At 43.9% G+C, this 24748-nt stretch overlaps 1 protein-coding gene across 5 annotated transcripts in view; it reads left to right on the top strand.

The window, feature by feature from the left end:
- DPP6 (dipeptidyl peptidase like 6) overlaps positions 1–4199 on the top strand; it is a 447472-nt gene extending 443273 nt beyond the window's left edge. For all 5 annotated transcript variants that reach the window (XM_072328927.1, XM_072328926.1, XM_072328923.1 and 2 more), the window contains exons 24-26: positions 364–436; positions 536–609; positions 1858–4199. In XM_072328927.1, the coding sequence (XP_072185028.1) occupies positions 364–436; positions 536–609; positions 1858–2004 (294 nt within the window). In that variant the 3' untranslated portion in view covers positions 2005–4199. The remainder of the gene's footprint in view (positions 1–363; positions 437–535; positions 610–1857) is intronic.
- Positions 4200–24748: the final 20549 nt, after the last annotated feature.

Genomic DNA, 24748 nt, shown 5'->3' with positions numbered 1-24748 from the left:
GAACCCATTTTAGCACGCGCGGTTAGGTGTCTCTTTGTCAGTGCGTTTTATTCACTTTGGAACGTTCACTTTGACTTTTTCCACATGTTCTGCAGTTGAGGCTTTTGCTGAACATTAAAGTATTAAAATAGATGAAGGTCTCTGACCTCTTCCTGCAGCTGGGGCAGAGCATGGAAGGTGAAGTGGGAGTGTGTTTTACTTCTAGGATGATTCAAGTGGCTGAGAGAATATGCTGTGCTGGCGTCTGCTTGTTATTCATCTGAGGGAGCATCAAATGGAATTAAGTGCTCCTATTCCCCCCCCCATATGAATTGCTAATTTCTTGAAAAAGTTTTAATCTTATTGCAACCTTTACCTTCACAGATCACCAGATTAGCACACAGAGTCTCATTACTGAAGGAACAGGAATTTTTGATCATTCATGCTACTGCTGACGGTAAGTTAGACCATCACTTGAGTTCTTTATGTATTTGAGAAGGCTTTGATTTTTCTTAATTAAATTTGCCTCTTTAATGATTGTAATCTGTTTCTACAGAAAAAATCCATTTTCAGCATACTGCGGACCTTATCACACACCTAATTAGGGCAAAGGCTAATTACAGCTTGCAGGTACAGTATGTGCTTTCTTTTCTCATATTTGAACAGTTATTTCCCAGTCCGAACTCAAACTACTGTTAGGAAACAAGCTTCGAAAAGCCACTTGCAAATACAGCCTGGCAATAGAAGCAGAATCAGCTTATAATGTGTTTCCATGTATTCACGTGCTAACTTGATATCACTGTTTTGTTTTGGACAGTTGTTGGACAGTTATTGAATTACAGTAAATTAGATTTTGCAAGGAGTATCTCTAAGGAGTTGATGGCTGCTATCTTTCAGTGGGAACAGCAGGCTGAAATCAGGATGAATTACAGATACAAAGGGCTCTAAATTAAATCAGCTGGAAAAGTTAGGGGGAGAAATGTTTCTCAAATCTGACATCCCTGAGTGGCACACACTGGTCTAGAAAGTCCCTCTTTCTGCTGAGTTATATCTCTGATTTGCTGAACTGCCCGTATATGTGATGCTGCAGCTTCCTAAAGAAGCCCAACCACGGACAATGGTGATGATCCCTGTCCTTTGCCACCTGCTGAGCCACAGCCAGGAGAGCGCCAGCAGTCAGAGCTACCATGGTAGAGACTACAGCTTGCAATACAGATGGTCTTATTGCCATGCCCAAGCCCTGCTAACACTTCATCTACTGAATACCAGCTCCCTCTGGCTGCATTTCTGCAGAGTTTCACATGAGCTCCATCAGGTTCCAAAGGCAGTAGGATGGAGCTGTGATAGGAGCCTGGAAGGGATTTGATGGGCGCTAAGAGGACTAAGGGATCAGTACACATTCCCAGTGAAGAAGCACTGGTGCTTTGGAGCTTGAAGGCAGCCGTGGGGTTGGTACCCCTTAAGGATTTGTTGCGTAATGAGTGGAGGGATCAAGGATTTACGCTGTGGATTGAGACACTCAGAGCAGCAGTGGGACCCCTCAGTCTTACCTGTCAGGATTCAGCCCAAGAGGTGCATTGCCTTCCTCTCAGTACCCCACTCTAGACAAACAATGATGACTCTTGCTTTCCTTCAGTGTGTGCAGAAGTTACTGGCTTCTTCCCGGGTGGTTTGATTCCGTTTTGCTTGGAATTGTTCAGAATGAAATTAAATGAAACGCCCACCTACAAAAATGTTTCTTTTGGTTCAAGTGTGCTCTCAGTGCACTGAATTAACCTGGGCCTTGTGGCATCCATGGGAAGACATAGGGTGCCCAGGGGGCTGAGTGCTCAGTTCCAACACTTTAAGCTTCTCACTGTGTATTTCCTTGCTTTACAGATTTACCCTGATGAAAGCCATTATTTCAGCAACCCAGCTTTAGAGCAGCATTTGTACAACTCCATTGTCAACTTCTTTGCATCGTGTTTCCAAGTTCAGGACAAACTCCCAATAGCTCCACTGAAAGAGGAGGAGGACGATGATTAACCCTGTGTGTCTGTGCTAAGCACAGGGCAGATCCCTCTAACAATATGCAACTGGATCATTTTCCTGAAGAAAGAGATGTTAATGTTGTTAGCATGTATTTAAAGAAAACTGAAAGCAGCTCCTCTGCTTTACTTGACAGCAACTCCTTCCTAGATGGAAGAACATTAAGCATGGTGAACTCAGCAGAAACTGCTGTCTGAAATTAACTCATCACAACCAACATCTTCCTTTGATTTTATCCTCTTTTTCCCCATTTTTTTCTCTCTTTTTTCTTTGCCACAAAGTGACTTCTGGTGTGAAAGTGGCAAGGCTTGAAGGAACACCTTTTGAAACCGCTTTGAGGACTGGAAGATGTGATGTCCCTTTATAGTCAAGCAATCAAGCAGCAGCCCTGAAATCCATCATTCATATTACGTTCCTGTAGTTAACATCACACTTTGTCAAAAAAAAGAATCAAATACCCACAAAAGATTATAGCAGTTATTTTAAAGGACACTGATTCATGCATATTTGCCTGCTCTTTCTGATCAGAAGGTTTGCCATTGCTGCAGGACATACGAATTCAGTCGCTATAGTTATGCTGATGTTTACCTTCCTGTAATTATTTCTTAATTTTGTGTAGCTTTTACTCCTGTTTTCATTTGGTCTCATGTTTACCTTATTAGCTTCTCAGCTTGTTCCGGATGAGGAAGAAAAATATGAGGAATTAACCAGCCCTATTTAGACGTTAGAGGTCTGGAAGAACATTGAGGGTCAGGGTAACCAGCCATTAAAAAATCTCTTACACTAAACAAAGGAAATCTCAATCCTGTGTTCCTGGAACTGCCTTTACTCACAAGATTGAGCATTTTCTTTGGCAGCCTTGAAAAATACACACATAGATAGCCCAGATCAACTTAACATTGTGACACGTTTCCAATACTAAACAAAATTTGTGATGGTCATAACTTTTCTTTTGTTTTTTCTTTTTAATTTCTGGTTGGCAGCCTGTTGGGAGAAGGATTAGATTAGGTTTTGGCAGCAGGGATTTGTGGCAGACACTTTGCACATCATCTCATGGAGCCATTTAAACAGAACCATTTAAACAGAACAGGACGTGGTTTAGTGGGAGCTATTGGCAATAGGTGAACGGTTGGACTGGATGATCTTTTAGGTCTTTTCCAACCTTGGTATTTCTATGATTCTATGATTCTAACCAGTATGCCCAGATTTATTGCACATGCTGCCTGTGGCTTAGTTTTATTCCAGGTCAATGATTAGCATTAGGTTATCTCTTCTGCTTGCATGAGCTTTGTCAGTCATACCGGATTTAAAGCAAAATAAATTAAAAAAAAAAAAAAAGATTTAAAAAAAAAGCCATTTTTTGCTTTAAAATATCATTTCTACATTGCGGTGCAAAGCAAGTTTTTAAACTTCTTGTGAAATTATTGCAACTCTCAGAAAGAAAATCAATGCTCATTCATTGCCGTTTTCCCACCCGATAAGAACTTTGGCTACCGTCTCTCCTTGTAAAATACTCTGACCAAATGTACAGCCAGTATTAATACTGTATATTTCATTTTGTTGTATATAAAGGAATGTAAGTCAGTTATTTGTCAGGTTCCCAAGCCAATATTAGTCTTGTGTTCAGCATGCATGCGATAACACTTCTTTGCTGATCAGGACTCTTTAGAAGTACTAGCTTGGAAATATAACAATTAATGTAATTTCTTTTCTTGTTTTGACAGCTTGAATGTCAATGCCAGTTTCTACTTTTTACATAGTACTATGGGTAAGCTCACATCCTGACAGCAATGATGATGTTTCCATTGTGTTCTTTAGTGTGTCTTTTTTATTACCGTTATTTTAAGCCTTGAATGTTGGTTGTACTTTGGCCATCATAAGAAGAAATATATCTATGTACGGATAAACCACAGAAGTTACTTAGTTTGGTTTGATTATCCTCTTTAATTTACAGTGCATCAACGTTGTGTGAACAAGAACTGTGGTATAAACCTGCTTTATCCGGCAAAATGCCAAATAGACAATAAAAATGCTGCGTGTCCAGATTTTGCAACACTGAACGGGCTCGGCGGCCTCAAGTGAACTTGACTTGAGAAAAAAAATCTGCTCTGTCCACAATCTTTTGTAGAAAGAACTTTAGGATGTGGCATGGTAGTGTTTGTTCATCCATGGAATAAAACATTATTTTACCACCCTGGTTGCTACTTCTGTTATTTAAAGTACTTATAATCAGTGATGAAGGGCTGGAAGTGCTGTTCCTGGTTGAACTGAACTCAAACTCCAGATGTAGGTCAGCTATGTGAAAACAAGCCTGTTAGCTGATACCAACCCATCAATAGGCTACAGCAGACATTTTAATCTGTGTTGCCAGCAAAGCCAGAAACAGGAAGCTTTAGTAGAGGCACAGGGCAAGCAGATTGCACTAGTACAAAATAACTGTGCTAATATTTGGCTTTATTACCTAAATGTAACTAATATTTTTTTAATTGACCAAACAAATCAAGCTCATACCCTCAACTGGCATTTCTGGATGCCATAATGTTCAACTGTAGCATCCCAAAGCAGGATAGAGCTAATGAGCAGTGCCCTTCTAATTCAGGAGGAAACCACAGAGGGAAAAATGAGCCATTGCTGGCAGCTAATTAACAAAGCTAGGCAGTCAGCCATGATTGTAATTGTCTGTGGGTTCAGGCATGGAGCAAACAAATCCATTTGAGTTCTGTTCACAAACTCACGCCAAGAAAAGCCTACATCTGAATTTTGGGAAGGAAGAGCATGAGTGAAGGAGAAAGGATACATGGGATGCTTACTGGAAGACCAGTGGAAGCTGCTGTTAGCAATGGGGAGAAATGGGCATGTAATGTGGGAATCCAAGGGAAAGATATCAGTGCTGGAACCCACAGGGGGCTGTTCTGGTACCAGAAGAGCTGCTCTCATAAGGTTTTTGCTTTCTGGCATATGTTGTCTCTGAAATGCACTCAGCACGTCAGTGGAAGTCACTGGATGAGTGTTACACTCATGGTCCAAGGGCACATAAGGGGCATCCCCTGGGATACTGGGGAAACAATATAAAAGGAAGCTTGATCAGCTCTCCCAATTAGTCATAACCAGATTCAATTCTTTATTTTGATAGAAAATTCATGCTTGGCCCGCACTCTTTGCTTGTCTCTTAGTCCTTGTAGCACCACAGAGGGCTGGATGTGGTCAGCAAAGTCCCACAGCTAACAGAAAATAGAGACTTCTTCCTTAGAGACAGCTAGATGGCTTCTAGGTGTGCTCCAGGTGCTGCTCCAACCTGCTCAGGTGACCCCCAGAGATGCCTTCTGACCACTCTTAACACCCTTTCCCTTGCCACAGGAAGATAATTTTGGCTGTGCTCTATCTCCATAGTAATACTTCTCCTAGAAAGTAAATAGGAGCAATTCCTCAGACTTGAATCACCATTCCACCTGCATTTTGTAGCATCCTTGAGCTACCAGGCAAGTGTGTATGTGAAAACAAGGCTTTGGTCTTTGCTGTTTATTTCTTATTCTCAACCTATTTCTGCCCCAAAGAGGAGGGAGGCCACATCTGGTTAGCATGGTAGGAAATCTGGTGATGCTTTTGTGGAAGAAAGGAGTAAGCAACATCTCAGCTTTGGGTGGAAACCCAGACCAGCAATGTGTACACATATTCCGTCTTTATCTGCTCTGTGCAAGGGGCATCAGTTCTCGAAGAGACATGTTGTTGAAGGCATAAACCCTGGAAACCTTAAATTAAAGCCTCATCCACCACACAGGATTTTCCTGTGGTTCCTTCTGCTTTTGCTGCTGTGATTCTCATAGATGCATAATTTGCAAGGCTATTGGGATAGGGGAAATTTTTCTCACTCACTGCAGTGGCAGATTTCAGGCAATTCATTGTGCATCAGCACAACAGAGACAGAACCTCAGCCTAAACTCCTCCGAAGTGATCTGCGGCCTCTGGTTCTATGAGTAAAGAGGGGGAAAAAAAGCATTCTGAATGCAATGGGAACAAGCACAAGGGTGAGAAGTGAGAGATGGCATCTCCTCTCACCCAAGCAGGCAGGGAAAGCAAGCAAAGGAAATATTAAAGACAAATGATCTTTTGAGAAATTAAGCAAGCCCACTGTTTTCTACCAATTCCCTTTGTGCAGCTGTGACCAGAGCATGCACACTTGTAGTCTGTATTTATTGTACTTCCACAGAGACAGGAAAGCTTCTGAGGAGTAGGATGCCATCTGCTGCTTCAAGCAGTTATTTCCTTGCTTCCCATCCCTTCCCAGCGTGCAGCCTGCTCTGATGGGGGGGTATCTGGAATGCGTCTGGATCATCTGCAAAGCAAAAACATTCTCATACATAAAAAAAAATGTGCCTGGATAATAGAAAGCCAAGCACGGAGTTTAATCTCACAAGTGAAAAAGAAAAGCTTGTACACTGAATGAGGCATCCTGGAGAAGGTGGCTGATATATACCCATGGAACCCTTTGAAAGCCAGATTGGGTTTTTTGTTCTTTCCAGCTTAACTCTTGCTACTAATTCTGCATCCTCCATTATCAAGGAAATAATGGACATCATCTCTACCTCTGAAATGTCCTCAGCTTGTCTTTATAAAGTCAATGTAGTGAGGAGCAATTCAGAACACACTGCCAGCTCTTGGGGACTGGAACTTGTGAGTAAGCTCTACTAAGCCCAGTAATAGACACCAGTCCTACCCAGACACACAACGGAAGTGAACTGGGGGGAACCATGCACCATCAACACTGGCACTCTGGCAGCACTAGGTATCAAGCTGGGCTCACTGCACTATCAAATCCATAATTTATTGGGCTTCATAAATATCAAAACATACCGCAGCTGTTAGTACTTCAGCGCAAATCCCACAAATATGGCTTCAATTATTCAGGAGCTCATTGCAGGAACCAGTCAGCTGCTTTCCAAGGTGCAATTGCAGGAGGTATCCATTACTCGAGAGCTGCAGCAGTGCAGTTGCTAGCACCAAAAGCAAGAGGAAAAATTGCTTCTCTCTCCAAAACAGCCCAAATCCCCTTTGCATAGAGGTGTGCAGGCAGCTCAGTGCAGCACTCATTCCCACTCCTGGACCTCCTTGGGAAGGGTCTCTACTGCAGTGTCCACTCCAAGGGGCTGCAACCAATCCCAAACGTTATGTTCTTAATGTTATATTTCATGCATGATACAAGCTGCATTTGTTGAAATGATGAATCTCACTGGTTTGACTCTCCCTCCACTGATGAACCATCATCCGAAGCCATCCCTCCAGTGATATAGAAGCCATTGTGGCCTTCCCCTCCATCTCCCAGTGGCATCTGCATGCTGAAGACAAGTTTCAATCACAGTGACTGACTCCATCACAAGTGATCGTGTACTGCTCTTCTGATTCTTAACGTAATGGCCTAGAGTTGCACCAGACGAGGTTCAGATTGGATATTAGGAAGAATTTCTTCTCAGAAAGAGTGGTAATATATTGGCACAGGATGCCCAGGGAGGTGGTGGAGTCACTGTCCCTGGAAGCATCCAAGAAAAGGATAGGTGTTGCACTGAGTGACGTGCTCTAGAGTGGTCACAAGTGTGGGTTGGATTAGATGATCTTATTGCTCGTTCCAACCTTAATGATTCTATGACCATTCTTATTTTATGGGTCAATACATTTTTCCACTGTTGAAACGGAAGCCTGAACTGAACTATATGGGGCAGCAAAGGTGCCACATGAAGAGCTTGATGGCAAAACAGAAAAGGGAAGCAAGTCTCTTTGAGTCTGTAGGGATGTTTTCTGAGCATGAGATGCAGCATGAGAACCCCAGGTTCATTAAGGTTGGAAAAGATCACAAAGATCATCTAGTCTGATTGGCAGCCCATCACCACCATGCCTGCTAACCATGTCCTATAATGGTTCACACATGAAGCGAGCAGGACAACATTAGATAAAATGTTGACTTTCAGCAAATCCCAGTTGAGGATTTGAACAAAACTTTGTAAATTAAACCCAAATTTATTTCCATTTCCAGACACTAGAGACCTACTAGACCATCTTGATTTACTCCATTGCTTCAGAACCGGGAACCTCCTATCCTGTAGGTGTTTAAACACGGTCAGAGCTGTCCAAGGGCATCCCTGGTCCCCAAAGTCCATCTCTTTCTCTAAATAGATGACAGCTTCCTGGCCCCATGAATTTTGCAAAGCGGAGCAAAACAAAAGGAAACAAAAAAAGCTTTACATGTTCCATTTCTATTAGAGCTCTGCAGCAGGCGGAAGGGCAGCCCAGCAGGGAAGGACACCTGCTGCCAGACAGGGCTCCTGCAAGAGAGCAGCATGAAATTTTCATGCAAATTTCCCACCAGGGCCTCTTGAATAAAGCTCCAGATTTCCCTGCCCTTAATGAATAAAACACTTGGCCTCGTTAGCGGAATCTCCAGTATGAGGGCAGCGAGCATCACCTCAGCGAGCTGCTGAGTTGACCAAAGAAGTGACATTACCAGAGATGAACATTGCTCTTAAGCCTGTGCTGAGGGAAGACATGCAAAATGCCTTAGCTCAAAATATCACACACAGCAACGCGACGTGGGAATATTTGAGATATAAATGGTGCTCAGGCACGAACTGAAGAAGGATTTTTTTCTCCTTTATTAAGCTAACAAACTGCTTGTGAACCAGTGAAGCTTGAAATGATCTCCTGATACAGCAGACTTAAATCCAGTACCGCAGGTCTATTCAGATGTGCTGTATGTTGGTCTTCAGATCTCATTTCCAGTGACTGACTCACCTACCCACAAAACAGGACAAGAGGACATTCACGGTGGGAATAGTCACTGCTCACATCTGCACAGTCAAACCATTGACGCTGAGATGCTCCAAGGATGGCACTGGAGGTTATCATAAGACTGAGAGAGGATGCACAGCGTTTACAAGAGAAAGGCAGCATTTTACAAACCTTTAGAGCTTGTTACTGTAGAGGACAATTTATATGGTTGTGGGCACACCACCATATACCAAAGAGCATTCTGGATCAGCCCCACGTGTTCCCAAAGACTACAGCAGTGGTATTGTGCCCTGGTGAGCTGCAGGAGAGGCCACTTGATAAGCACCCAATGCATGGACATACCCTGAGCAAGGCTTCCTGATGCAGTGCTGCACACTGCAGTGTTCCATATGCAAGGACCTCTGTGTTGAACAGAAGCAAGGGTGCATCACTGGAAAGAAAACTGGTCACACCTCTGCTCTTTCCTTTACCATGGAATAACAAACCCACCTGCCACACCTCGACAGTACTGACAACCTGCCCAAACATCAGCAGTACTTTTAGTAGCACCTGCCCCATGCACTCCCTGCCACATAGATCAGATCTCACAGTTCTGAGCTGGAGATTCTCAGCACTGCCTTTACTGCAAACGTTCAGTAAATTTGATGCATATGCGTTGGGTCTAGCTGTGATCGAGGAAACATAAACATGGAAGGCTTGCTGCTAGAAATACAGTGTCCTTCCTAAAATACAGACAAGCAGTTCCCAGGCTTTCAGTCAGTAGATGAACATATGGAGGTTGTCTGCTTTTAAATCGCATCACTTTCTCACTTTGCAGTGTGATATAAACAGCAGCTTTTCTCCATACACCCCTGGCAGCTTCACTGCAACAATATAGGGAGGGAGGTAAAAGAGGCAAGCACTTGTCTGTCCTCAGCCCAGCACCTCCCTGCACACAGCCAGCTGGAGCAGATGAGCACTCAGCTCCTTAAAGCATTGCAAAACCATCCATTACTGTTGCATTATGTTTGTTTAACAGCTCGGCTGTTCTGGGTTATGTGGGTACGTGTCCCTGCTGCTGGGATGAGCTGCATTCAGCAACTCCAGTCTCAACGGGCTGCAGTTGTTTGCTTTGTTAGCACACTGTTTCCCAATACAAATGTTGTCTTCAGGAGTAGGAACAACAGAAGAGAAAAAAAATAAACATGGATTTGGGCACAATTCCTGCATTCGAATAAACACCAGGTTAAGATCCACTGTAACTTGGTCCAGTTGGGTCATGGCCCAGAACTTCATGGTCCAGAGGTTTATGGTTCAGAAGTGGAAATGAGTCAAGTTGTATAAGAACAAAGTCCTTCAGATGGCTGATGAAGCCCCCAGGAGCAGTTAAACTGGGATATTTAGCTGTGTACAGAGGCTGTTGAGAAGAATGGGGAATATTGGCTTTGCCTTTTATGTGTTGTTTCACCCCTGGAATTGTCCCCTGTGGGATCTTTCTGCTCCTGAAACTCTGAGCAGCTCATACCTCCATTTTTGCAGACAGGAGATCCCAAAACGTTGCACAGGAGAGGAGAGGAGAGGAGAGGAGAGGAGAGGAGAGGAGAGGAGAGGAGAGGAGAGGAGAGGAGAGGAGAGGAGAGGAGAGGAGAGGAGAGGAGAGGAGAGGAGAGGAGAGGAGAGGAGAGGAGAGGAGAGGATGTAGATGTGGAACTGTGGTCACCCAGAAACCAACGGCCCCCCTGAGAGTTAGAACAGAATTTCTTAGCTGGTTGATTTTTCTCAACAAAGTCATAAATTAAAAGTCCACAGAGAAAGACAATTAGACATTATTTCAGCTGTGAGGCCACTGACTCTTTGCAGCCTCAGTGTTTGAAGACAGCACCATGGATGAGATGCCTGTGGGCAACTCTCTGGGGAGCCCATATCAGGCTTCAGCAGCCTGCTCCTTCCTGGAGGATGAGATCAGCTTTGTCACATTCATGGCTAACCAAAATGCCTTCTGAACATAACTGGATAAAACTGATCACAGGGTCATTCATGCTCTTTGCTTTTTCCACACTGTTAATTTTCTCATTTGCATGAGAGCTTCAAGGTGAACCTGTGCTTGGAACAAATCTCAGCCTGTGACATTGAGACAGGAGCTGACAGCCACAGCTGGGTCTTCTCTTTGCAACACTGCAGGCATTTTATGTTTGCGTCTCTATTTGCAAGTGACATGGGACATGTTCCATGTGTGCCCTGAGACCTCTCTTTGATGAAAACCAGCATGGTGAGTGGAGATCAGAAGGATCATCAATTCAGAAGCTTATTCCTGATCTGGGCTAGTGAGGATATGGAAGAGCAACCAAGCAGTTGCCTCTGTCCTTCTGAATCATTCCCAGCCTTGCATGGCCATACTGGCTACCTATGTCTTGCAGTCCTTTATGGCACAAGAATGCATCTCCAATGGCTTTGGTGCTGTGGCTTTGAGTTTCATGCCAGCAGCGTCCTTGTGCAAAACTCAGTGCTGGCTGTCCCCAGTTCTGACCATCACACATAGGTGGATGTGGATATAGATGGATGTGGAGGGACGAATCAGAGTGGTGGGGAAGACCTCAGAGAAGGAAGCAAGAAGAAAAAAGTCCTCTATGAAGAACCCAACATTTTGATTGCTCCAGCCAGCAGAATGCGGTTTGTTTGTTTCTGTTTTCTCAGCAAGGCTAAATAACTCGTGGAGCTTAAGACAGTAAACACCACACAGGCAGTCAGTCTGCTTGGAGCCACTCTGCTTCACACAAAGGTCAGATCTAATATGAGCATGGAGAAGGGACTGTCAGCCTCCAAGCTGGGACTTTGAGGATGCTCACAGGTTGCTCCATCTCTCTGGTCTGGGACTGGAAAGCCTCATCAGCACCACATTTCAAACTGCCCCATCATGGCCTAGCAGGCAGCTGGAGGAATGCCATGCAAATGTCCTCCAGATCTCTGCATTCTCCAAGAGGGAGAAGGGAAGCACAGGGCAGCCCTGAGACATGGTTAGTTGGGCATGGTGGTGATGGGTTGGCAGCTGAACAGATGATTTAAGTGTTCTTTTCTAACCTTAATGATTCTATGATTCTTGCTACTCTACCTCCTGCTACTGCCAATGTTCCCTTCACTCTCTTGCACTTATCCCAGCTGAAGGTCACATTTAACTCCTAAAAATTCCTTGGCATCTTTTCATGAGCACTCACCAGCATTTCATGGGCTTAGCACCCTCTGAGTGAATCCCTGTGACCCTTTTTCTCCTGCCCAAATCTCACCATATGGCATTAGTTGCTTCTCTTTATCTAATGTACGAGCTCTGCTGTTATTGCTACCAGTCACGTCACAGTTGCAATAGGATTCCAATAGGATTACAGCTGGGTCCGCAATCTCAGCCCAAACTCCCCCACCCCACGAAGATCACGGCAGTGCTCAGTCTCTAGTTGCTGTACCAATGTCTTATTCTTCTGGCTACATCTTCTACAGTTCCATTACTGAATGAAGGACATTTGCAATATAAATGAAAGAAGAAAAACCAAAGCCCACGTATTATCCTGCCTTGTGCACTTATGGAATGAAAGCATTATTACAGTAGAGAGAAAGTAAGCTGTGATGCCGAGTCTTTGTCTCACTGAGGATTTGCAGAGTAGTAATTAAGAGAAGCACTTTCTATGTAAGAGGGTTTCTGCTGCTGCAGAGGAAGTAAAAACCTTTCTACTTATTTTAATCAGACTTTGATGGATTGAACTAATTGGTTACAAGAGCATTTCAGCAACTTCCTGGTGCAGATTTCCCGTTAAGTGCAGGGTAACCCCATTTTGTTCATTGCAGTCAGTGCTGAGAGAGATAGAGAGGCACATGGACCTGGCAGTGGGGTTGGACCTTAGTGGTCTTTCCAACCTTTAATAGGTCTTTGATTCTGTGATTCTAAATACTGCAGTGATATCTCTGTGCACAAATATAGACTGGGCTGACAAAAAGATGGGAGGATCGGTCCTGAGTCTGGACACATTCAACTGCAAAGATCTTAACATGCATTAAGGAGGCAAATGGACTAGTGATGCTGAGTGAGCCACTGCATGTGCATCCCTCCCAGGAGTGATGAAGAGGGAATCACATCCACCAGGTTGCTAATGGCCCAGCAAAATGCTGCAGTGTTATTGAGATTACAGCCCTGGAGCACGGGAAGAGCTGAGAACAAGCTTTGCTTTTATGTGAAGCATAAACAAAAAATAAAGAAAGCAAATAAACAAAAAGCAACAAACAAGCCCAATACTGCTGGCCAATACATGTGATTCTAAAGGCTGAATTCCTGATTTGTTTATAACTAAGGTTGACTCTCTTTGAGTTACTACTTAAATTACAGTCTTGCTCTGAAAGAGAATATATCTACCTCTCAACACCGGCAACAAAAAATGTTGCTATTCACAACTCATTGGAGGTGCTAGGAGAAAGCAAGCTCTGCCCGTAAACAAGCTGCCTCAATAATTAATTGCCAGCACAGAGAGTACAATAGGAAATCTCCAGAAATAAGTTATGGCAGACACAATTTCATACTAACAGCGTATGAATAGCTTTAAAAAGCCAACAAAAGCAGACCCTTGAGTTTTGGAGAGAGGTAAAACACCACCAATCAACCTGTCTCTGCTTTCTCAGTGGGAGATCTCAGCCTATTTGATGTCAGATGAGGCAGCACGTAGCCTAGAAAGGAACCCCCAGCAGCATTCAGTGGCTGACAAAGGGATAAAAAGGATGAAAAGGATGAAGGGATGTGAGCAGGGGCTTGGAGAAAGGGAGTAGAGAAGATGGAGGTAGCAATGGGTGATGGGTGGGTGGATGGACGGATGGATATGTGGATGGATGGATGGATGGATGGATGGATGGATGGATGGATGGATGGATGGATGGATGGATGGATGGATGGATGGATGGACGGACTGGTGAATAGCTGGATGGGAGGTTGAACTGGTGAATGGATGGATATGGTCCATGAACATGGTCAGTGGGCAAAGCCCTGGTATGGAGGAAGCAGCCACATGACACCCACAAGCACGGTCTGCTCAGGAAATCCTCATCCAGCAGCTAAAGGAAGAAGAATTAATTCAGAGCTCACCTGCAGTGATCATTAGCAGGTAGGGAGAAACAGAAGTGAAAAGAAAACAGGAAGGAGACTTTATAAACAGAAATGGTAGAGAAAAAATGCGCATCCAAGTGAAATCTATAATTGCCCTGTAAATGAAAGAAGAGGTAATGATGCACATCAAACTAATGCCATTATCCTGCAGACTGACTGCAAGCTAATGAATTTGCTTACTTAGCATACATTCACTGAGCTGCAACTGGCATTTCTCTTTACTGGCATTAGACAAAACTCTTCCCATCAGTAGCAATGCCACGGGATAGAACTTTATTTTATACTGTACAAATCTCCCAGTACAGTCAGGACATACAAGGCACGAGGGTGCTGCATGTGAAGAAGAGGTTTGAAAGTCAAACCTGCTTTCTTCTGATTCATGGGTGGCTATCAGGGCCATTTCAAGGTAGAGCTTTCCTTAGTCAGCAATTATGTTGGGAACGTTTGAGCTGTGTCAGGATGCAGCTCTCTGTGGCCACATGCTGATAACTCCAGGACAGCACACACCTCTATCAGAGTGCTCTTCTGGCCCTTAAAGCAAGGTGGGCTCCAGACAAGAACAACTTCAGCCTTGTTGCAAACCACCCAGGTTTGCGTCCTGCCAGTGCAGTTCTGCTCTCCCTTATCTCCACGCTGAGGCTAAGAGCAGCCATGTGGAGCGGAGTTGCTTTTATGCTTTCCTCTTCCTAGGGTGTTTAATGCTCTCTGCCATGCGGCATACCGGAGGGCACAGCAACACAACACCACCTCCAGCCTGACACCATTCAGACAGGCAGAAGGACCTTCATGAGGCCTACAGGGAGCAACCATCCAATGGCAATTGCTGCTTTTTAGGAAAGGATTAGGGCTTGATGGCTGAAAAGCTCCCACACGGGAGCTGGTGGATGCTGGCAGTCTGAACTCCTTGATTAGCTTCAGTTCATCTTTATGGAGCCTTTGGGAGGATGATGTTGTCATAGCACTGAACCCTCACTAGGTGCTGAATCACAAAGTGTAGATAGGAAGACACCATTGCATCAGTCTCAGAGTCAGCTTCTGTCAGCTGAGCCTTGCAGAATAAACACCCCCAAATCTATTCTGTTTTCCTGATGAGTGAAACAATCCAAAAGCCATAAAAAAGACTTTGGGACAAGAGCTGCAACACCAAGCTGAAAGGTTTTGCCCTCAGCAGCTTTGCAGAGCTAGTAGTCTCCTCCTCCCACAGATTGATGTGCCTTCAGTCCCATCCCTTCAAGGTCACGCAAAGTATTTTAAGATGCACTTGCCAAGTGTTGGGCAGACTTTAAAAAGAGCACTTCTCCAGGGCCCAGCACTCAGTAACCTTCAGCCTGTCTTCATGTCTGAACCCCTGCCTCGATCCTATTACCATTGCTCACCGGGGAGAGTAGGCAGGTTTGAAGGAAGCCAAGTCTTCCAGCTTGTCAGCTCTGAAATATGCAGCCTGAGGCTGCCCAGCCTCTCACTATTTCTCTTTCAGCATGTGGGCTGAGGCTGCCAGCAGCTCTCCCCCTCTTTGCTGTTCAGATGGATTTCTCCTTTGACCACTGCTGTTACAACAGGGGAGCTGCATGCAGCCCAGGACACCGGCAGCCTTGTACAAAACACAGCCCCAAGGGCAGAGGGACTTCAGGGAGACACAGGGAGTATGTCTCAGAGACAGGGAGGGGAAGGAGGAGTGGGGAGAAAGGGGGAAAAAGGGAGAAGGGGGGAGGAAGGTGGAGAGGACGGGGGGAGGGGAAGGGAGGAGGGACACTAGGGAGATACAAGTTGAAAGCAGGTGCTTGCATAGAGTTGTGTCCCGAGATGTCCTACGTAGCACAGCTGTGGAGTTACACATGGGAGGTCCCCAGAAAGCAGGAGCCCTGCGCTCTGCTCTAGAAACCATCTCTTTCTCTCAGCGAACAGAGAGATGACATTAGTCATCTCTCAGTGCAAGGCGGATACAGACTTGAGAACACGAGGCAACGGCCTCAAGTTGCACCAGGGGATGTTTAGTTTGGCTGTCGGGAAGAATTTCTCCATGCAGAGGGCGGTCAGGCATCGGAATGGGCTGCAGATGAAGTGTTCTCCATGCTGGGTCTCAGCGCGGCGGCAGATGGCAGCAAAGGCCGCGAGGAGCGGAGCCGAGTGCTGATAGGGATGAGATCCTCTGCAAGCAGCATCTTTCAGTTTATCCCGCAGGTTGCATCAACACAAACGTGCGTTTGCATTTCTTTATGGTTGTACTCTATCAGGGGACCCCATTCCTTGCAGATATCAACACTTGGACAGTTGCAGAAGAGCTGTTTCAAGATGAGGCATGGCCCTTGCTGGCTGCAGCATCGCACAGCCCAGATTGCTAAATCTCAATTTAGATATACCAGATACCAAAGGCTGCTGTGAAACTGGGCTTGGGGGGAGCTCGGTGTGGCTCAATGAGGTGGGCTGCAGCCCTCCTGTTGTTTGTATAGAGGACCTGGAGCTCAGCACCCTCTTCCATGTCCATGGTTAGTAGCCCTGGAGTCATCACTCTGGGATGGTGAGGTTTCTCCTGGAATGCCCCAGGACTCGTTTTTTGCTCAGTATTTCAGAACAGCTTGCCACTGTAAGCCACTTCAGTGCGATGATTAATGACTACCTAATGATTACAAGGACTGTATCATCTCTAGACAGCATTCCCATTCCTAAAGACCACAAGAGCCAATTCCTGCCTTTTTGCAAGCAAGATCAGAGGGAGAAAATTATAAATTAACTGTGTTCAAAGTGTTTGAGGACAGGTTGGACGTGATTCTGAGCAACCTGATCGAGTGAGCAGCAACTCAGCCCATGGTGTGGGGGTTGGGTCTGGATGGGATTTAAAGTCCCTTCCAACCCAAACCTTTCTATGATTCTATGAATTTCAATGCGTTCTTCCTCACACTTTATTAAGCTGATACTAGAAGATGGAAGCAGTGCCTTACACCTTTCTCAACAACTTCCATGGCACATTGGATGCTGCCATATTGTAGAATAGGCTTATTACTCATTCAGTTTACTCTGGTAGAGGAGGATCAAGATAAGAACAAAACCTTGGGATGCCATGGGCAATTTCCCCTTGCTCCCTTCTTGAATCATGTGCTGAGTTGCTGCCACAGAACCTGACCATGCATTGTGGTCTACAGTGCTGATTTCTGAACATTCTCACTGCTCCCCTAAGAGGAACCTCAAGCTTTGGGGCTGAGCACACCGCAGCTCCTCATCTCCATCTCCCCCTCTGACAGAGGAATTTGAATCAATCACACTGGAAGAGGAAAGTCAAATTACTGCAGTTCATATTAATAGGCTGCTTATTAAACAGAGGAAAGCCTTTTCACAGAAACCTATGCAGACACACGCATCTGCAATTATCTTTTTAAATTCTAAATCAAAGCAAATTAGCAGGGTAGTGCTGAGCAGTAAACATGATTTGATTAGGCATTTCATACCCAGGATACAACAGGTTGTTTTTTTTTTTTTCTGAAGAACTCAATTACAGCAGTGAATCGTGCTTTCTCCATGCTATGAAGAGCTCACAGCCCAACAGTGACAGCTCCGTGTTCAGGGTCAAAAACCCAAAGCTCTCCTTTCTCTTGGCACCAGATACCTAGGAAGCATAGCAGCATTTATCTTCTTACCTGCAGTGCCAACCCCTCACCTTGTAGGAATTGCACAGAGTTCATAGTCATAGAAACACAGAATGACTTGTGCTGAAAAGGACCTTATGGCTTCAGATAGGAGCTGTATCACAGAATCCAGGCTAGTTGGGGTTGGCAGAACCTCTGGGTTCCTCTGTCTCACCAGGGCCACCCATTTCAAGGCGTCAGGACCATGGCCAGTTCCACCATACAACTGGTGAACACAAGAGACAAGGTTGTGTCTTTCGGAGATTTGGCATATGATTGTCTGAGCAGCTTGTTAAATACACAGTGATATATCAATATTTAATGCTTGTTAGCATTAAATATAAATAACTGCATTCCTAGATCAGGAACAGTTGTGTCCAACAAGCATCTGGCATATCTAATGTTGTGACGGTATAGGTGGAAGCAATGAATCTCTGTTAATGAGCGTATCTGTAACCAGCTTGCATCTCACCAGCTTTCAGTTTGATCCCAATGCAAAGCAGGAAGCGAGCACCAGGAACACAGCATTCTGCCAGGCTGCAGGGCCCAAGGACATCAGCAAACAAAACAATGTGGCATGAGCAGCTGCTCCAAAGCAAGACTCTGCTGCTTAGACTGGTCCCACCAAGAGCTTTGTTTTGTATCGTCTTAAAGGAAAACCCTTTTGTATCCATGGATGACATGGCCTTGAGCAGTTGATTGTTGGACTAGATGTTCTTATTAGCCTTTCCAACCTTTTCTATGATTCTGTGATTCCATGTTGCCTTTATAGTTGGGGACCACACTTCTGCAGGAGCATCTCTCTCCATGCATGTCCATGGAACTAACAATGCTCTCCCTCATGTGATGAGTCCCAGGATCCTGAAGTAGCACTATGGTGTGTGAAGCCTCCTCCATGATGCTCTTTGCCCCATTCTGTCATCACCTCCTGCTTTCACAAGGGTCTGGCAGTGACTGTGCAGGAGGAGATGCATATCGAATTGCTGCAAGCAATAACACCAAAGCCCCTGGAACATGTTCTACCTGGTAATTTATCGCCATATTCAACACAGCGAGGTAAAGCAAAGCAGTACCAAGCACAGCAGCTCCTGAAATCTATGGCTTTACTGCTTCCGAATTTGACAAAAAGATCAGCCTAGGATATTCGGTAAGCTGCAAGCATCCTGCAACACTTATGCAGTAATCCAGCAGTGCTGCTGTAGAGCTGGGAACTTGAACTCCCTTTCCATTTCACCCACACACCCCATGACTAAACACAGTGGTATAACATGTTTTGCTCCAACTTTGTTTCCTCAATTATTTTCATTCCAATTAGTTCACTATTTGGTATGTTAATAATTCATTTTGCCTTCCTACTCATAAAGCCCTGATCTAGTTTCAACAACATTGACAGTTTCTTGCAAAATGCTTCAATTTAAATGGAATAATTTAATAATCTGTCAGCTCCCAGAAGCTCCTGGCCTTAACAAATACCCACATCATCTTTGGAGACAGGGCATATTTTCATTCACTGCCTGAAGAATGAGCATGAAGCCTCCACTCTTGCTTGGGGTTATCCTGGCATCTTATGATTAGCACTGGAACAAGAACAGCAGCCTTGCCCCTCCACCAGGCACTCAACTGCTCCATTATTGGGCTTTTCCATCACTGGTCGTCATCATCATTGGGTTACTCCATTGTTGGGACTGCTGTATTGACTGGGCTTTTCCATCATTGGGCTGACAACAATTGACTTGGTCCTCATCGCCATCACAAAACATTACTGGGACATTTGTTGCGTTAACTCATCCTTATCTGACAACCAACAGAGCTTGGTGTTTATTTTAGCCCTAATATACTTGAGCTCTTATAAAGTCTTGTTATGTTGTGCTGTTTTCTTCTACTTAACTTCCACAACTGACAGATATACTACTTTTTAATAAGTAGACTTTATTTTATTGTCTACTCCAGGGAAGTAAAAATAGTGCTTGCAATAAAAACCTCTTGTCATGGCTGATCAGGAGATGAAGTCATAGCAGTTGCTGCTGACTGAGGTGCTCTGTGCTGCAGACACACTGGGACTCACTGTGAGATGCCTCTACAGGCTGCACAGAAACTCCATGTGACTTGCTTGGGAGCAAAGTGCTTTATTCCCTATCTCAAGCCACGATACGACCCTGCACTCATCTGAGGCATGGACAAACTGAAAACCACAGGCAGGAATGACAGCTGTTGTTCGTGATGCAAACACCACCTGCAGGCACAAAATTTATTTACAGAATGGCTTAGGTTGAAAAAGACCTTAAAGACCACCCAGTTCCAACTCCCTGCTATGGGCACAGTTGCCTCATTACCCTTTATATAAACTACTTCATCCTAACATCAAACCTACATTTTACTACATTTAACCTACATCTCCTTTAGTTTAAAACCATTCTCCCTTGTCCTATCAGACCAAGTAAGAAGTCGTTCTCCCTCATGCCTGTAAGCTCTAAGTACTGGAAAGTTATAATGAAGTTATAATGAGCCTTCTCTCCTCCAGGCTGAAGAAGCCCAACTCCCTCAATCTCTCTTCATAGAAGAGGTGCTCCAGCCATCTTCATGGCCTCCTCCAGATTCACTCCACCATCTCCTTACTCTGAGGAAATATCCTTTGCAGACACATGGAAAGCTATGTCTGCTCCAGAATGCCCCGACTATCATGTTTTATCCCTAACAGACACAGCTGTGCAGCCTTCTGACGAAGCACTGCCTGAGAACCAGTAACATTTACCATACTGGTAAGGATAGAAATGCTACCCAAGCTTTGTTCACTCTTACAATTGTCTGAGTACATTCTCTTTAAGTTAGAATTCCCTTGGCAGAGCTGAGTGTATCCCAAGGGCTCAGACAATCTCTCTCTCCCTGGCTTTCTCCAGGGAAAGCTCCTACATCCCACTGAGAAGCTCCTCAAGCGTGCCTTTCCCTAGAGATAGGTCCACTGCATTTCCAAGAGATACTGAAACAGTCTCATAAGGAATAGGGAATGGTACTTTCCTAATCTATTTGCTTAGAGATAGCATAACCTGCTCCTCATCAAACCAAAGGGACAGAGATCACATTTCAAAGATGTGACTTCCAAGAGACTGCAAAATCAGCAAGCTAAGGATGCTGGCATTAGGTTTATCACTACTATCAGAATGCAACAGGTTGGGTAGATGCTTTTTGTGTCTGAACTGTGACTCCATGACCTATAAATGTCATCACAGTACCACTAAGGCTCAGACAACTGGAAAGTATTTTTTCCTCAATGAAATCATATTCTGAAGACTAAGAAAAAAAAAGAAGTGCCTATATCCTACACTGCTCCTGCAGGATGAACTGTAGCCAGTACAATCAATTTGGAAATTGTTTCTTTTACAGCCATTCCTCAGCTCTGTTGCTCTGATGTTTACTTAACTCTTCCTGCAGGCAGCACAGGACAGGAAGAAGAAAGCCAAAGGGAATGGGCTTTGACTAGCTGTCAAGACATGAACTTTGAATTGAGCTGACCTGTGTTTCAGTTCTTGCCTCACCACACCCACGGCATACTTCTCTCTGAACTTACATCCACAAAAAGGGTAACTCTTACCAAACATACATTAGCTTCACCTCCTAGCACCCTGTAAAGCAACATGATTTCTGAACATAAAATAAGTAAACATCAACAGACCCGTCCTCTTATCTGCTCTTCTGCCTTGAGGTAGGATAACTAACTAAACTGCTCTTAGAAGATATTTGATGCATTTTTAATAGTGCAGCTGCATAAAGATTAAAGTTCCACAACCTTGCTTAACACATCCATCTTGATGCTCATCTGCTCCGCTCAGATGTTTTACACATCTTGAGCTGTGTAACTAATATTTTATTCAAGAGCAGCTCATCCTGGGTTGAAACCACCAAGAGAAGTGAAAGGTGGCATGAAATGCTTCTGTAAAAATATCAGTGGTAAAAGGGAAAGGAAAAAGAAGAAAGTGTGCAGCTCGACACGGCAAAGGACCTAGAGATGAAAGACACAAAGAAGGTCAAGGTACCCAGAACCCTTTTACTCAATTGAATCTGCACAGACACAGGATGAGCACAATACTGTCTCCCATACTATCAGTATAGACAAAGTGCAAGAAGTAGGCAGATAAAGTAAGTGGAAAACTCGTTGGACCACTGGACTCAAATTGCTGCAATGAGCAATAGGAAGCAGCAGCCAGCAATGAGCAACCTTCCCAGGGATCAACCTTAAGGCCAATACAGACAACTGTTTATCAAATGGATGGGGGCAAAACACAGAAATAGGGTGCCCACAGAAATCGTGGAATCTCCATCCCTTGAGGTAGTGGAACCCTGAATGCAGAGGTGGCTGCCAACCTCAATTTCACAGTTCTTCTTTACAACTAATGGCAATGCAAGTTGCAAGGTTATGAGTGGAACCAAGTCTTCCTAACATCCGCTAAGTCTTTTACTAATGGAATATCTCTGCTATCATGATGACATTTCAAATTTATTTATCTCCAAATAACTGAAAGATCAGGACAAGTTTTCTACCACAAAATTTATAATGTGAACATAATGTTTCTTTAGACAACTAATCATAAAAAAAACTTTCACTTTTTTATTTTCCCCTGAGAAGTACAAGAGTCCGGCTATAACCTTCCACTAAAGCAAAGCAGGCTCATAACAGCAATCCAGTATCAGAAAACTTCATCAAACCCTTTCCCTACCACTAATCACACACACAGTAACATCTGTGCAAGCCAGTTGGCTCTGGACAGCTCCTGTGGTTCTTGAAAGACTATTTCTTGGCAGGTTCTGTTTTCTACTCTAATTGAAAGGTTAATCAAATCAGTCATACTTGTATGTTGGCTAAATAAACACACTGTCTCCACTGATGATGAAACAGATGCGTTACCACTCATGTCTCCCACAGGGTTCATTTGTTCCATGATTGCATTTGCTTTTCTTCAAGCAATGCAATATCTGACAGCATTTTGGATAGTTCTCATACAAAGGAAATTTACCTTTCAGATGCTATTGCATTCACACGTCTCTTAACTAGAACAGTCTTTGGCAAAGGTGTTATGTACCCTCAGCACTGCTTGGTTATAGAAAATGTGGAGAATAATCCTAAAAAGGTGAGAACCATTACCAGGAGCTAAATGAATAACTGAGTCTAACAGCCAAGACAGAAACTTCTAACACATTCAAATCCGGTTTCTTTCTGCCTCTCCTCCCCTCCATAAAAAGCTTAATTCCCCAAGGGCTGCCTTAGTAGGTTTTGCTATCTTCTAGACCTTGGCGTTATGAAATCCTGTCTTGTGTTTGATCCCATGCACAGTTAAATGGTGACACCTACTCTACACGCGTTGCTTTTTGAAATCAGGCCCCACACTTCGTAAGGCAATCCATCATTTGCAAGGTATACACAAGATATACTGAATCCTTGATAAGTAGGAAGTATTTATTCGAGGTAAGAAGCTTTTGTGTATCACAGCATTTTTAAAAGTTCAAAAACTACAACAGCTGTTTTCTAAAGGAAAAGGCACCAAGAAATCTTCTGCATGCCGGTAACTAGTATAATGAAGAAAGCCTTAACCCATACAGAGAGTAGCACAGATTTGCTTTGGTTCACCATTCCACATTCAGAAATGTATCTGAATTTAAAAAAATAAAAAATAAAAAAAAATTAAAAAGCATTCCATTTTCTCTATTAAAAAATATTAAGCACGCAGCACATTAGTTATTTATGGTAGGATTAATCTTGCCTATTTTTAGTGCTCTTTAGAAAGTGTAGATAACTAAACCAGCTCCCTAAATTCTTAAGGATGTGCTCTTGTCAGGGGTCTTTATGTCAGGTTTTAGAGCTATGCTCCCCCTCCATTGACAGGAAAGGGAGGGCAGACCAGGTAGATCTGTCTGCCTGAACAACTTGAGCCATTAAGAAAACCCATTAACCAAAAAATAACTCCTTTTATTATTTTACTATTTTTAGAAGTGTAAACATGTTAACTTCCAGATCTCCACACTTAGGAAAAAGTCTCTGAAGTCACTTATTTTGTTCAGCCCAGAGAGAAGGTGGCTGAGAGGAAGGCAGCCTACAGCACTGTCATAAGTGGAGGGGCAGGTGCTGATCTCAGCTCTCTGCTGACAGTGACAGAACTTGGGAGAACAACACGGAGCTGCAACAGGGGAAGGTCAGGTGGGGGTTAGGAAAAGGTTCTTTACCAGAGGGTGGTCAGGCTCTGCAACAGGCTGCCCAGGGCATTAGTCACCACCTCAAGCTGCCAGAGTTCAAGGAGTGTTTGGACAACACTCTCAGAAATAGGGTCTGGATTTTGGGTGGTCCTGTGTGGAGCCACAGGCTGGAATCAGTGATCCTTGTGCGTCACTTGCAACTTAGGGTATTTTATGGTCCTGTGATCTAAAAACACTTTAATATACTTACTACATTTTGTCACCTTACCAAAGGTCAGGCTGGCAGAAATTGCTCTTATCACCATGTAACTCCTTTCTACTTAAAAAACAAATGGTGAATACAAGAATAAATCACAGTAGCTGAGGAACCCAGAGCCGGCACTAACAGGCAAGAAGCACAGTACTGACCTCTATGGGACTTCACTCATCTTGAAATTTACTCTGTGTTCTTACAGCTTGAATTTGTCATTTGCTTAAGCATCTTGCTGAACTGAGACATGGGGGAAAAAAAAGGCAACAGAAATAGCGGTCAAATATCAGGTGGATTTAAATTCTAAGCCATAGCACAAACGAGATTTGAAATTAATAACTTCTCTGCAGTCAGCTTTGCAGAAGCTAAAAATAGCTGCTTACCTCCCTTTAAGGCAACAGTGAAAAACCTTCTCTGTATAACACTTCTGCATAGAAATACAAAGTACTAGAAGAAACAGCATGATAAGCAATTGTTTTAAGTAGGCTTTGTCTCCTATGTCTTGGATTGTTCTTTGAATGGCTCACAAGCTGCTACGACCCACCCAGCACTATGCAGACAAGCGAGTATCTGCACCCCCCATTAGAGTTTAATGGGCGTGCTGATCAAATAAATGTTTTTAGGACCATTTCCTTCTACCAGAATCAGAACTAAAAAACATCAGATATATTTAAAACTGTGTGTGAGTCAGGAAGAACAACTGAATATACATTTTTGAAGACTGGTTTTTAATATTTATTTAGTAAAACTCACTATACAAACAAAACTTATCACAACAGCACACTCTGTGGGGTT

The sequence above is a fragment of the Excalfactoria chinensis genome, chromosome 2, assembly GCF_039878825.1.
Source record: "Excalfactoria chinensis isolate bCotChi1 chromosome 2, bCotChi1.hap2, whole genome shotgun sequence".
Taxonomy (NCBI): Eukaryota; Metazoa; Chordata; class Aves; order Galliformes; family Phasianidae; genus Excalfactoria; species Excalfactoria chinensis.
This window is presented reverse-complemented; position numbering and strand designations above follow the sequence as displayed.